The 15205-nt window shown below is 36.1% G+C and overlaps 1 protein-coding gene across 1 annotated transcript; it reads left to right on the top strand.

Annotated features, from left to right (window-relative positions):
* Positions 1–3072: 3072 nt before the first annotated feature.
* On the top strand, positions 3073–14736 carry LOC132103625 (matrix metalloproteinase-14-like). The gene is made up of 10 exons (XM_059508722.1): positions 3073–3507; positions 7337–7485; positions 8039–8161; positions 8473–8780; positions 8907–9068; positions 9447–9589; positions 9671–9809; positions 9906–10056; positions 10222–10337; positions 13267–14736. The coding sequence occupies exons 1-10, from the start codon at positions 3412–3414 to the stop codon at positions 13587–13589; spliced, it is 1710 nt and encodes a 569-aa protein (XP_059364705.1). The 5' UTR covers positions 3073–3411; the 3' UTR covers positions 13590–14736.
* Positions 14737–15205: the final 469 nt, after the last annotated feature.

Raw genomic sequence — 15205 nt, 5'->3', positions numbered from 1 at the left:
TCAACTTTATTGTGATTGGTACAAATTTTGTGGGAGTTAGAAATGAACTTCGAGAAGCTCTTAAAGAATGTGACGCAAAGACACTGGAGGCATTTCTTGCGGAAAATCAGTGTGAGTTTGTTTTTAAAGTTCAAACAGGAGAACGAAAACTAAAGACTAAGTTAGGGCATCACCCTAAACCTTCAATCATTGAGCGACCAATTCAAAAATTAGTGGTTCTACTTGAAAGCGAATGATTCATTGATGGGGACTCGTGCATTAGACAATTGGGTTAAACACAAGGTTAAGATGTTTTTTTTGTTGTTGAGTGTGTTATGTTGGAAAAGGGTCATAAAGGTTGAAATCATGTATGATATTTGTATACACGGGTTTCTTGTATACAAACAATACCAAATGCATGCGCATCCAGGAGGCAGAAAACCGCTATCTGTTATGCCGAGTTCAGTAAAAGGACATTGTAATTAACGTAGATTTTGCATTGTTTGTAATTTCTTGTTGACTCAATAATAAATTGCAATTTCAGAGTTGGATCTGTTTGTTTGTGTTTCATATTAATATATTATTAATATAACATTATGTAAAATGACCAACTGTAAAAAAAAAACATGCTTCCCCCTAGGCACGTTGAACATCTGACACCCAGCACTGGCTCGGTTGGTACAATTGACAACGCAACAACTCCTTGGCATTTTGACTAGCGACAACACCACCACCTAAACCATTTACTCTGGTACGAAGAGCGCGGGTCTTTTGCCTCTTGGTTGCGTGTGCAAGCAGTGATGACGTCGCCGAGAAAGCCATGTATGGGTTTGTTTTGTTTTTGTTTATCATAACATGATTGGTGGGAGTGTAATGGCCTTCCCCTTTAATTTGTTTTGCTTGGCGTCACCAATAGATGGCGAAATACATTTATTGCATATAAGGGAGAGGAAACAAAGCAAGAGTATTTTCACGTTTGTTCTTGAGCTAGCAAGCTTGAGAAAATGCTTTAAGCTTTAAGCTTTAGTATCCCTTTGGCAAGCATAGCGAGGTATGTTAGTTTGTTTTCTATGTATTTCTTTGGTATCATTTGTTGTTTAATTTGAACAATGTTAAATGTGTATTGAATGTTTGTTTGCTTGTTTTTGTTTGAGTTTATTTTGCTTTGATATTTATGTATTGTTTTTTTGTTTTCTTTGTAGTTTTATGGTGCCACCATGCTGTGATACAATTGTCATGGTTCTATGAAGATAATGTGTAAACACAGTGTTGTGATGCATGGAGAACATTTGCAACAAATAATTGAGACAAGGATCACTTCAGCAATGAAGTTTATTGCATCTTAAAATAAATCGAAGGCACCCGTCGAAAACTCTCTGTTTCTTTTCTATGAAGCTGAAGGGCCGCTATACAGTAAGAAAGAAAACAGCTCCAAAAAAGTTGGGACACTGTATAAATTGTGAATAAAAAGGGAATGGAATAATTCACAAATCTTATAAACTTATATTTTATTCACAATAGAATATAGATAACATATCAAATGTTGAGACATTTTGAAATGTCATGTCAAATATTGGCTCCTTTTGGATTTCATGAGAGCTACACATTCCAAAAAAGTGGAAGACAGCAATAAGAGGCCGGAAAAGTTAAATGTACGTAAGGAACAGCTGGAGGACCAATTTGCAACTTATTAGGTCAATTGTCAACATGATTGGGTATAAAAAGAGCCTCTCAAAGTGGCAGTGTCTCTCAGAAGTCAAGTTGGCCAGCGGATCACCAATTCCCCCAATGCTGCGGCGAAAAATAGTGGAGCAATATCAGAAAGGAGTTTCTGAGAGAAAAATTGCAAAGAGTTTGAAGTTATCATCATCTACAGTTCATAATATCATCCAAAGATTCAGAGAATCTGGAACAATCTGTGCATAAGGGTCAAGGCCGGAAAACCATACTGGATGCCCGTGATCTTCGGACCCTTAGACGGCACTGCATCACATACAGGAATGCTACTGTAATGGAAATTACAACATGGGCTCAGGAATACTTCCAGAAAACATTGTCAGAGAACACAATCCACCGTGCCATTAACCGTTGCTGACTAAAACTCTATAGTTTAAACTCTCTGGGCCAAGGCTCATTTAAAATGGATTTTGGCAAAGTGGAAAACTGTTCTGTGGAGAGACCAATTAAAATTTGAAGTTCTTTTTGGAAAACTGGGATGCCATGTCATCCGGACTAAAGAGGACAAGGACAACCCAAGTTGTTATCAGCACTCAGTTCAGAAGCCTGCATCTCTGATGGTATGGGGTTGCATGAGTGTGTGTGACATGGGCAGCTTACACATCTGGAAAGGGACCATCAATGCTGAAAGATATATCCAACTTCTAGAACAACTTATGCTCCCATCCAGACGTTGTCTCTTTCAGGGAAGACCTTGCATTTTCCAACATGACAATGCAAGACCACATACTGCATCAATTACAACATCATGTGTAGAAGACGGATCCGGGTACTGAAATGGCCAGCTTGCAGTCCAGATCTTTCACCCATAGAAAACATTTGGCACATCATAAAGAGGAAGCTGACAAAGAAGACCAAAGACAGTTGAGCGACTAGAAGCCTGTATTAGACAAGAATGGGACAACATTCCTATTCGTAAACTTGAGCAACTTGTCTCCTCAGTCCCCAGTCGTTTGCAGGCTGTTATAAAAAGAAGAGGGGATGCCACACAGTGGTAAACATGGCCTTGTCCCAACTTTTTTGAGATGTGTTGATGCCATGAAATTTTAAAATCAAACTTATTTTTCCCTTAAAATTATACATTTTCCTCAGTTTAAACATTTGATATGTCATCCATGTTGTATTCTGAATAAAATATTGAAATTTTAAACTTCCACATCACTGCATTCTGTTTTTATTCACAATTTGTAGTGTCCCAACTTTTTGGGAATCAGGTTTGTAAAATTTTATTATTTTATTTAAGATAAGGTTTGCCAGTAAGATCGAAATTATGATCTATGTGTGTTTATGAAAGCATTTTAAGTTAATATTTAACTCCTCCCACTGAGATGCTATAGAGCAGGCAACACGTCTCCAATCTGACACTGAAGCCGCCTGACGAGAGAGAGAGAGACGAAAGAAAACGCAAGATGAGAATATAGCGCAAACCTAAGATAAATATATTTCACATATGAAGATAGTTTTCTCTTTTTGGCGTCAAGTTTACTTTGAGAAAACGTTTAATTAATAATGAGTATACATACTTAATAGATTAGGCATAAGAAAGATTTTATTATTTTTGTAGCTATTAACAGTTATAGTTTTAAGGAAAGGACTTGTTTGAGTGGTCTGATTCAGGACAATCTGCTGGGAAAAATCTAAGAACGAGTCTAGAGCGTTTTGTGTCCCGTGTTGAGAAGTCTCGCGCTTCGAGAAATGAAACTCCAGTCATTACCGCGTCTGCTGCCGCTCGCCCTCGCAAGTGTATTCCTGGTGCAAAGCGGGACCAGTGACAAAGAAGTCACACCAGAGGTAACAGAGCATCACCTGTTCTTATGGTATTGTGTGTGTGTGTGTGTGTTTCTACTGTCTGTCTGTCAATCCTGCATTGTTGGACACAGATGATGCACTTAGATGTTTCCGCATGTAAGGATTTCCTTTATGAAGTGTATTCATGTACCTCATAATTCACTGTTAAATACAGATGAGAAGTTGTGAAGAGCTGTTTTTTCAGACCCCTAAATATCAGGTTAAAACAAAACATGATCAATGATCATGCATGATCAAAGACTAATGTCACACAAAAGGTTAAATCACAGATGCCATGTGAAACTGCTGTTACTCTTCAGGCGTTCAGTTTGTCTTTATTATAATATTTATTAATATGCTTTAAAAATATACAGAAGGTTTTTTTTTTTTTTTTTTTAAGTTGTACAAACATCTTTTCCCAATCATTTTTCCAGGAATTCTGAACTAATAAACTAAATGCATTACATTAGGTTTATTATATCTTTTTCAGGATTTGTCAGGTTTTAACAATTCCTCAGACAACAGCCCTGCACTTTTGCTGTTGTTACAGGTGCAGTTGTTTTGAATACTGTACTAATAAAAAATAAATCCTTATAAAAAACATCTGGATATTGCCCCCCTCTCCAACCATAGACAAGAGATGATGTATTTGTTTAAGTAGTATTACAGAAGCAAAGCATCTGCTGAAACCTTTCAGGGCTACATTGGTTGAAGCTTAGATGAAATATTTCATGTTTTATGCAGTTTTTTATAAGTTAAAAAAATCTTAAACACCAAAATCTCTTTTTTTAATGTTTTATGTTTAGTATATAAAGAGAATGTGAATTAAATATGGATAATGAATAATGTCATGCAATACAGTGCTGGAATTAACTTCAGCAGTTCAATAGCAATTGAGAGTCACGAGAGGTGAGAAATATTCTGTATTAATATTAGTTTATTTGCTAATTTAAAAGGGGTCAGTGATCTGAAGATGCAGAGTGAGACGTGGTAACTAATGTCCAAAATTTTCAGTTTTTTTCCATTGGCTCTGACAAGGAGGAACAACTGACTCAGTCTTTCTGTCATGCATTCAGACCCATTCTTCTACCTTTTCTTGTACCCTTTGTTTTTAGATTCCTATTTTTCTTTTAATCTCTAGAATCTCACATAGGTTTTGTTTTGTCCCTTCAACTTCTTTTTCTCTTTAGTTATAGTTCTTTATATGCTCTTTTCTTTCCCTCTCTAATACCTTTGGAGCAGCTGATAAGCTGTTAAAATCATAAATGCAGCTTTTCCCCCTAAGCGGAAAGTTTCACATCAATATTTTATTTAAAACTGCACTCATCCAACCAACATGTTTTCCATGTTGCGACACCATAAAATGCTGAAATAGTTTTTCAGAAACAGCCTTCTCAGGAAGCACCCAATCATACTTACTCCATTAGTTTTAAAGGAGAGCTGCTTTATATTTTTCATGTAGCATGTGTTAGCCTTGCTGGCATGTGTGGCGGTGACGTCATAGCTTGTGATTACACTTAAACTCACATCATTCTGAACCTGCCAGTCATTATCATGTGTGAGTGAATGATTACTGGTGAAGATGGTATATGATGGCAGTGTCTGGCTTGATTATTACATAAAGCTTTCCCAGACTGCCTGAGACTCCGTAAACTCAATAAAGGCTACCAGTCTGCATGGTAATAGCTGACGCATGGCCTCACAGTTAGAATGTTTTTACAAAAATGGGGTGCGTCACCACAGCGGAGTCACCACACACAGAAAGTACTCAGAAAAAAATAATTAAATGATGGACGGGGAGAAAGAAAAATGGAGGAAAGGGTTGACCAGTTTAACACTACACTATAGTGTTAACCAGATCTTTACTTCCTCGACCGATATGGCCTGTGTTGACAAACCCCATTAGAAAATCTACAACATGAATGAATCAGTGTGATAACACTCACTGATTTAGGGAAGTTGTTCTCTGAATGTTTCTTAATCACTACAGTACTTGTATGTTAACATACAGGTTCATTGTGTTTTGCCCATTTTGAAGATTATAGGGTGTTTATTATAGGAGAAAGCATATAATTGAGCCTTGTACACTGTAAAAAGCAATTGTTGACAAAACTTAAATCTTAAATCTGTTCAGAAGAAAGAAAGAAATAAAGCAAGGCAGTCTGAGGTCACTGTAAGGTTACTGAAAAACTGCTTGTAATTTTTGCTGACACTCTTTGTGGTTGTAATGGAGATACTGGCTGTCTGATCCTTAAAATTAGACATTTACTGCCTAGACTTGTGGAATATTAATATTATTAGTATTATTTGCTTCACTCTACTAAAGCTTGTTCTTTAGACTGTCTCGTTTCCGATGATCTGAGAGTTAAGAAGAAATCTATTTTAATGTGTATGACAAGTGTGAGACAGGAAGTGTTATTTTAGCTTCTTAGGCATCATGGCTTCTTCGCAACGCATCTGGAGGACATAGTTGGACACCTTAAATAGACATAGAAGTTGAATATGCATTATGATTAGATGAGATCATAGCATCCTCATTAGATGAAGGTATAAATGTTGAGTGTGGGTGTTTCCTCTTCGTCAACTTGGATGACTGTATGACTGTTGAGAAAATAAATATTCAAAGGACTTTTGTTTCATACCTTTAATTGAAATTGAAAATGGCCACAAAACTTCTAAACATGTAACCTTTGTGTTAACAGCCCAAATAATCCCATTAGGTTACAACTACCTATACAGTTACAATCAGGGCCATAACCACCATAGACGCGAGTGGGATATGTCTCTCCAGTATTCAGAATATTACTAGCTTGTGGGTTTTTCAGTAACTGATTTAATTTTTTTAAAGATTTAATCAAATTGTTTCTTAACAGTGAACATTCTATTAAAGAAAAACTACAAACCAAATATGTTTCTTTGAGTTCAAAATTTATAAGCAGAGCTTAGAAAACAACAACACATGAAACACTTGAAGGTTAAGTTTTTTGAAGCTACACAGTTACATTACCATTGACATTTGTATAATTGTACATTATGATATATATTTATGTTGTATTTGTTTCATTCTTTGTTAGTGTTCCTTTTTCTATCCTTTCATGTTTTTCGTTTTTTTTTTTCTGTAAGTCAGAAAGTGTGAGAACAGAGGAACTGTTTCAATTCAAAGTGAGTCTGTTCTGTCTTTGCCCATTGTGGATAGTCCTAATCTGGCCCTTAAAAAACATTTAGCATTTTTTAAAATAAAAAAGCATTCCTATATACATTTGTGAATTGTGAATATTATACATACAGTATATCAAAAACTATGCAGGTCACAAATAATTTACTTTAAACCAAGAAAGGCTTTCTCAGATTTAGTGAAATTCTCAAACACACAGTTACTTACAGTTACAACACACATGCCACAGTTAAAGCCTTTAAGATGCTCAAGCTTCCACACACTTTTTTACCAACAAAAGTTTAACCAGGTCATAAGCGCACACGCACGCGCACACACACACACTAACACTAACACACATCTTTGTGTTTGCACTGTGGTTCGTCACTGATGTTTGTGGACTTTGGCAGGTTTATGTATAATTAAATTTTATAAATTCAGACAGCATGTCATGTGGATGAGGTGCTGCACTGAGACATCTGGAATAGTGAGTACACTTCAAAAACATGCTATTTCATGCTTTAACACAAGTGATGCTTTCCAGAGAACCTTTTTTGTGTGTCTGTTCACTATACCATTTCTTTGTTGAGTATGGTTTATTAATATGATGAAGAGGTGTTGTAGGACAGCTGCATGTCAATATGCATGTGTGCTAATGTGACATTCATTCTCTCTTAGGCATGGCTCCAGCAGTACGGGTATCTTCCTACTGGGGATGTTCACGCTCAAGCAATCCGCTCTCCTGAATCCATGACCACTGCTATATCTGCCATGCAGAAGTTTTATGGCCTCACTGTCACCGGGACTATGGATCCAGCTACTCTCTCGTAAGTCTAGCCCAGTCTCGTACACCTCTGATTTGTTAATTGTAATCATTTTAAGGTTATGTGCACTAACTACCTTAATAATTTTCTGAATTAAGATATTTTTTATGAAACCTGAGGGGTTTCTGACCCTCAATTGAAAATCCAGGTAAACAAAACTTAAAAGATCCAAAAAGGTTATAAAGGCATCGTAAAATGAATCTATATGAATCAAAAGGTTTAATCTAAGGTCTATATGATAGCTTGTTATGATGAACAGATTTAATTTAGGATTTTGTTCCAATAAAAACCACATACATCCCATTTGGTAAAATGCAGAAGCCTGTGTGTGCGTCACACACTAGAACTGACCTCACTGTTCCTCACTAAGTTTCCAGGTTTACCAAATGTGTATGTATGTGTGTTTATCACTGTTTAGATGTAAATAAAAATTGACAGAAGTTTCATTTTTGGGGTGGACTAACACAGAAACATCTGATTTGCAACAGTTTTCTTATGTGACTCAGACACATGCTATTGAATGACTTCATGTCTTGCATAAACATGATGTTGTCAGAGCCATGAAGCGGCCAAGATGCGGAGTTCCAGATCAGTTTGGCTCTGAAATGAAGAGCAACCTACGAAAGAAGCGCTATGCCATCCAGGGCCTAAAATGGGACAAAAGAGAAATCACTTTCAGGTATGGAACTCTAATTGACAAACTAACATTAACAATCATTTGTGTATATAAACTGGGGCCCTCTATACATCTGTCATTAACACTTTTTATCCGGATACATTTTAGCTGGATTGCCACAATTTACACATTGCATTCCAATCCAAATTTAAAGACTCAGAACACGTAAATAATGATGAACTTCTTTAGAAGAGAAGTACAGATGGAATGGAACAAGTTACCAAGCAACAACATATTTAAAAAAAACAGTTTCTTAATTTCCTTCCTAAAAGATTCACATCTAGCAAATCCGCACAAATGTGTTCTTTTGTCAGTATCCAGAACTACACTCCTAAAGTGGGCGAACATGCCACACATGAGGCCATCAGGAAGGCCTTTAAGGTCTGGGAAGCCGTGACGCCACTCAAGTTCAGAGAAATCTCATACAGTCGAATCAGTGGCAAAGTGGATAAGTTTGCAGATATCATGCTTTTCTTCGCGGAAGGCTATCACGCAGACAGCTCCCCATTTGATGGCGAGGGAGGTTTCCTGGCCCACGCATATTTCCCTGGTCCCGGTATCGGAGGTGACACCCATTTTGATGCAGCAGAGCCTTGGACAACAGGCAACGTTGACCAGGGAGGTGAGCAGAGAATAAGAGAATGTGGAAATGTGCCACTGAGGAAACTACAGATGTGACGTATAAATTCAGAATGCAATTTCTGTGATATTTATATTATTAGTGTGTCATCATCTGCCTCTATTTCAGGTAATGATGTCTTCTTGGTGACAGTACATGAATTAGGTCATGCTCTTGGTTTGGAGCACTCAAACGATCCCTCTGCTATCATGGCTCCGTTTTACCAGTGGATGGACACTGACAACTTTGTGCTGCCTGAAGATGACAGACAGGGGATCCAGCAAATATATGGTAATCAGTTTGCAATTACATTAATGCATTTAGTTTCATTCATTTATTATTATGTTCATTTTATAAGCCAAGTCATTTTGGAAAAATGTGTATAAATTAATTCAAAAGACTAGCTATCATAAAAAAATTATATATAAGATAAGATAAATTCAAATTGAAAAAATGATTGAAAACATATTATTAAGAAAGAAATTACAGATCTGAAGCATTTACAGTAAAGTTTTTTGTGAAGACATTTAAACAGTGATATTACAAATGCATAAAATAAAAATATGTGTTGATATCTGTTTTTAAAGATCTATCAGTAATTATTTCTTTGTGATTTTAGTTTTAGTTAACTCTAATAACCCTGATGCTCACCTGTGTGTTTTCTGACAGGTACTGGCTCCAGTGAGGTGCCCCAACCCCCAGCACCCCGGCCCCCGACTCGCAGACCAGACCGGCCTTCGTTTGGCCCTGACATATGTGAGGGACACTTCGACACCATCACTTTTTTCAGGGGAGAGATGTTAGTCTTCAAGGTACAACTGCATGCAAAGCAGTTGTGTGTGTATGCATATATTTAGTGTGTTTTTAATATTTAAACCCTCTCTACTCCACAGGGAAAGTGGCTCTGGAGAATACGTGATGGTAAACTTCTGCAGGGCTATCCCACGCCCATTGAAGACTTCTGGAGGGGGCTGCCTCACTCTATCAACGCAGCTTACGAACGATCTGATGGAAAGTTTGTTTTTTTCAAAGGTGCGTCCAATCTACTATAGTTTAGACCTCACATTGCATCTCTGGTTTTAATATGTGAATTGTGTAATAATGCTTGTTTGTCTGTCGTCTCTCTAGGGGATAAGTACTGGGTTTTCAAAGACACCAACATGGAGGAAGGTTATCCAAAAACATTTAAGGAGCTTGGCACAGGCCTACCAAGAGACAAGCTGGACGCCGCTGTTTTCTACACAGCCACCGGCAACACCTACATCTTCAGAGGAACCAAGTATGTTTCCACTGTTACTCATCATGTCTTATTAGCGTCTGGTTAATCCAGTGGTTTTGTGTCATATGGTGAAAAATGCTTCTTCTTCTCTTTTTTTTTCTTGTTAACTTCTCCCTTTCGGTTATTGTCATCATTTGTCATTCATGGTATTTTTTGTTTTCTCAGATATTACCGGTTCAATGAGAAAAGCAGATCTGTGGATCCAGATTACCCCAAACCAATCAGTTTATGGCAAGGAGTACCAGATTATATCAAAGGGACCTTCATGAGTGAAGATAGAGGTACAGGAGCACATGTTTTTTGTTTTTTCCTTTGGGTTCACTGTCCTGTTTAACACCAAAAAAACATCAGTGAATAGTCATTTTTAATACTGAAACTGATTTTTCAGCAATCATTACTCCAGTCTTCAGTGTCACAAATTTTGACTGATTAACGTGATTCCTCAGAAATCATTCTAATATGTTGATGTGGCACTCAGGAATCATGTTGAAAACACTTGTGCTGCTTAATATTTTTGAGGAAACTGATAGATTTTTTCAGAATTCTTTGATGAATATAAACTTGTATGGAATTATATTTGCTCCAAAAAAAATGAACGTAACTATAAAACTGAACGTAACTTTTTCAGAAACTATCAAAAATATGTCAAAAGAAGAAAAACACAATGAAAATGAAAAAAAAATAAACTCGGTCGCACAAATTTAACAGGATCTTCGAATATGCTTCATTCTTTGTTAATGTTTTTCAAAGATTCGTTTTCGCTAATCGTGGATTCTGAATGCATTGCCACAGATTTTGCGTAGGCTTCGCAGTTTTTTGTTTGGTGTTTTGACACAACATTCTCACGGGGGCGTCCTTAACAGTGATCTACTCTGATTGGATAGTGAGCTTTGGATGGACAGGTGCTCTCTGACTGGGAAGTATAGACGTAACTCAGTGGCGCGCATATTGGAAAGCTTTCACGGTGGTTTGTATGCAATAGTTATTTTTTTCTTTGTTTTTTTTTAATGCTTTATTGTCAACAAGTAGCATGTACAGTGCCATATCTCACTATATAACAACACATTTCACATGCCTCAACAAAAAAAGGAACAGTAAAAAAAAAAAAACAAGAGAGGGTACATAAGCATATTTTTACAGACAAATGTGTGTTATACATACAATTCAGTTTCCATAGGATATTACTAATCAGTTTTAATGCAGAAAAATATACTTTGCAGGTCAGCACCATTATTTATTATTATTATTATTGTTTTATTATTATGTAAAAATGTTAAAGGAGGAGCATATATTAATTGTTTTAATTGCTTTACTATTTTTAGAATTTGATAACACATCTACATACATTTTAATCTCTTTTTCGAGCACCATAAAAAGAGGTTTGCCTTTTGTAAACTTGCATTTATGAATGTGAAATTTACATAAAAATAAAATAAATTTTGTAATAAAACCAACATCCTTTAAAGAGTGAGCCTTGATATAATAACCCAAAATCACGTTTATAAGATAATGAAAAATTTTTTAAGATATTATCAGCAATAAAAACCTCCACATTATCCCAAAAACGCTGGGTATATTGACATGACCAAAACAAATGAGAAATTGTTTCAGTGGAATCTTCCACAAAAAGAGCATTTTAAATCAGTATCAATTTTAAATGTTCTGTAGGAATTCTTTGGTTGGATAAACTGTGAATTAATTTATATGATATTTCCTTAATCTTATTTGTAAGGAAGAATTTTTAAGGTAATGACCAAACTTTAGTCCAACTTACATTATTAAAGATATTGTTCCAGTAGAAAATAACTTAAGGTGTAGAAATATTCTCTTGTAAAAGCAAGGATCTAATTTTATAGTTGTTAGGCTTTAAACCCGAGAAACAGAGCTGACAAAGGTTCAGGTCTAGGAGGACAGACAGAAAGTGTGGATGTTTGTACACTGCTTTTGAACAACATATGTACACCTGCAGGAATGGCCCTAGTAAGCACCTTGAATTCTTTTAATGTAATAGGTATTTTGTATCTTGAGATAAAGTCTGTAATGTAAACAAAGTCCCATCATTATTAAATAACTGACTCACTAATAACAACCCATTACTAAACCAATTGTTTAGACTTATTTCTATACAAAATGTTGGCATTATACCAGATAAGAATACTTTGAGGGGATTTGTATGCAATAAGTCGTGTTCTGTATTACTTAATATGTAAATAATATTTGACCTTCGATCGTCTCAGTCTGTAAAGAAAGATGGGCTCTTGTCCTACAAGGCAGCTTGAAGTAAGCTTGTGTTACTGAATGACAATAATAACCCCGCAATGAACTGTTGCCCACTGTAACATGAATAAAACTTGCATCAATGTTATTGGTTACTTCAGTAACACAAGCTTACATCAAGCTGCCTTGAAGGACAAGTGGAGGAGGAATATGATGCCGCTCCGTGTCTCCTGAGAGCTCATCTTTACAGACTGAGAAGGTCAAATATTATTTATATATGTAGTTATACAAAGCACGACATATTGCATACAAACCACCGCGAGAGCTTTCCAATATGCGTGCCACTGAGTGACGTCTGTACTTCCCAGTCAGAGAGCACCTGTCCATCAAAAGCTCACTATCCAATCAGAGTAGATAACTGTTAAGCCCGCCCCCACAAGAGGTTTGTGTCAAAACACCAAACGAAAAACTGCGAACCGTATGCGAAATCTGTGGCAATGCATTCAGAATCCACGATTAGCGAAAACGAATCTTTGAAAAACATTAACAAAGAATGAAGCATATTCGAAGAGCCTGTTAAATTTGTGCGAATTAGTTTTTTTCAATTTCATTGTGCTTTTCTTCTTTTGTAATGGCGTAATATTTTTAGTTTCTGAAAAAGTTACATTCAGTTTTATAAAGTTACGTAATTTTTTTTAAGCAAATATAATTCCATAAACTTGACAAGAACAGCATTTATTTGAAATATTAATTTTTTTATAACATTTTAAATGTCTGTAATCTTGCTTTTGAGCATTTTAAATGCATCCTTGCTAAATAAAAGTGTTAATTTCTTTAAAAAAAAAAATAATAAAAATCATTCTAACCTCAAACTTTTGAGCTGTAAATATACGGCTGGAGTACTGTATTTACCAATCAGGGCCCAAATTATCTGTTTGATTTAGAAATGTAGAAACACTTATTCTGAATCAATTCTTTCCACACTTTTTTCAGCCCACACTTACTTCTACAAAGCCAATAAGTACTGGAAGTTTAACAATCAGCAGCTGAAGGTGGAGCCAGGCTACCCCAAATCAGTCCTGACTGACTGGATGGGCTGTGAAGAAGAGGAGCCCAAGAGAAGGACTGGCACAGATGAGGAAGTGATCATCATTGAATCAGAGGGCGGAGACATGGGAAAAATCGTAGCCATTGTCGTCCCTCTCTTTCTTTTGGCCTGTGTGTTTGTCACTTTGGGGGCTCTGCTGTTCTTCCGGCGCTATGGCACTCCTCAACGCCTCCTCTACTGTCAACGCTCTCTGCTTGATAAGGTTTAGAGATGAACAAGAAAGACACGGGAAGAGACAAGAAAGAGGGATACAAGTATTGGAATGGATGGAGTGAATATGAATGTCAGACAGTAAAGATTGGTTTACAGGTCTGCAAGCAGGGAGAGATGAAAAAGTGAAGGATGTGTATTGTGTTTTTTTTTTCTATTAACATGTACTTCCTTGGCATTAATAAAAAAATCCAAAATGGAGTAGGATATAAGAGAGACGGACGAAAGCCCCCCTCATCTCTTAAATGTTTGCGGTTTATCACTGAAATGCACTTTTGTTCCTTCAGTCTTCTTTTCAGTTTATAATCCCTCCTTTATCCTCTCTTATAATCTCCCTCCCCAGAACCGAACTTGACTCCATCCAGGCGGCTGTTTGATTGACATGTTCTATATTCTAATTGATCCCACTTTGATGTATTTAATCAATTCAGATTTTGCTTTTTACATTTCTGATCCAATGAAAACCTCCTGCACCCCATTACATGCCTTCGCCATTGCATTAATAGTATGGAAGGACTATCATAATTTAACTTATGATTGAAGATAACTGAAGATATTTGCACAAAGTATGGCTCGACTATAGAGACCTGCTGTACGTGAAAAGTCAAAGGTTACAGGTCAAAGTTCAGGGAGAGAGAAGCAGAGCAGCTTCTGTAGTAGGCCAGTTTTAACTGCACCTATAGAGCAGAGCTGACTGTTTCGACTCAAAAGACCATTGTTATTGTAATGTGTTTGGTACATTTTACTATGTTTAATTATGTCATTAATGATTGGCACTGTAATTATAACTATGGTTATTGTAATTATTGTTCTCTATGTGTAATTTTGTCTATTTAAAACAGTCATTTCAAGTCCTGCTGGACACAGGCAGAATGTGACTTATTTCAAATTAGCTTCCGATCGTTTAATGTCAGGTTTAAGGGCAGAAAAAATCAGTTTTCTATGCAGGAACAAATATAGAATTATTTATGAACAGTAATGGTGCTATGGGTTTTCTTACTTCATACATCAGTATTAGACATTTCTGAAGTTGTTTTAACAATGATAATGAGAAGGATATTTATAATGCTAATGATATAGTGTAAATGTAAAGGAATGACATTTTTGCCTGTTTCATACTTTTTGTACTTGTAAAATGAAAATGAAATAAAGTTCCTTTTTTAACATTATTCTCTCTTTCCTGGACCATAAAGAAATTATTTCTCACATGAGTTTTCCTTTTGTCTTTTACTGCTTTACTGCTTAACTTTCTACATCAAAGCTATTTTGAGAAAGTTCAGTTTTTATTTATTTTGTGATAAAGTTACAATTTTAATATCAACATAATAACAATCAACATTCATGATAAAGATATTACTTATATACCATAGCTCAATGGACAAATATGTAAATAAGAAAAAATTATGCAGTGTCCCAAAGAACATATGTCTGTGAAACTATTTTCTTAGACCTTCTTACACCATGGATCTGCCAAAGTTCAAGCAATGGTGGCCTGGGCCTTTTCTGAGAAGTTACTGGAATAGCAAGGGGCTTTTACGCAATATATTTAGTAACTTACATTTGAGACACAATACTGCCAGTTAGATTCTTTGATTTTGTTGCAGGGCACCCAAT

Source organism: Carassius carassius, chromosome 2, assembly GCF_963082965.1.
Source record: "Carassius carassius chromosome 2, fCarCar2.1, whole genome shotgun sequence".
Classification (NCBI taxonomy): Eukaryota; Metazoa; Chordata; class Actinopteri; order Cypriniformes; family Cyprinidae; genus Carassius; species Carassius carassius.
Note: the sequence above shows the minus strand (reverse complement) of the source record. Positions and strands in the feature narration are given on the sequence as shown.

What these genes read in the sequence shown, in the direction of transcription:
- LOC132103625 (XM_059508722.1), top strand. Translation starts at nt 3,412, where the DNA reads ATGAAACTCCAGTCATTACCGCGTCTGCTGCCGCTCGCCCTCGCAAGT. An exon ending in ACAAAGAAGTCACACCAGAG is followed by an intron (nt 3,508 to 7,336) that starts GTAACAGAGCAT and finishes ATTCTCTCTTAG; the next exon opens with GCATGGCTCCAGCAGTACGG. An exon ending in TACATCTTCAGAGGAACCAA is followed by an intron (nt 10,057 to 10,221) that starts GTATGTTTCCAC and finishes TTGTTTTCTCAG; the next exon opens with ATATTACCGGTTCAATGAGA.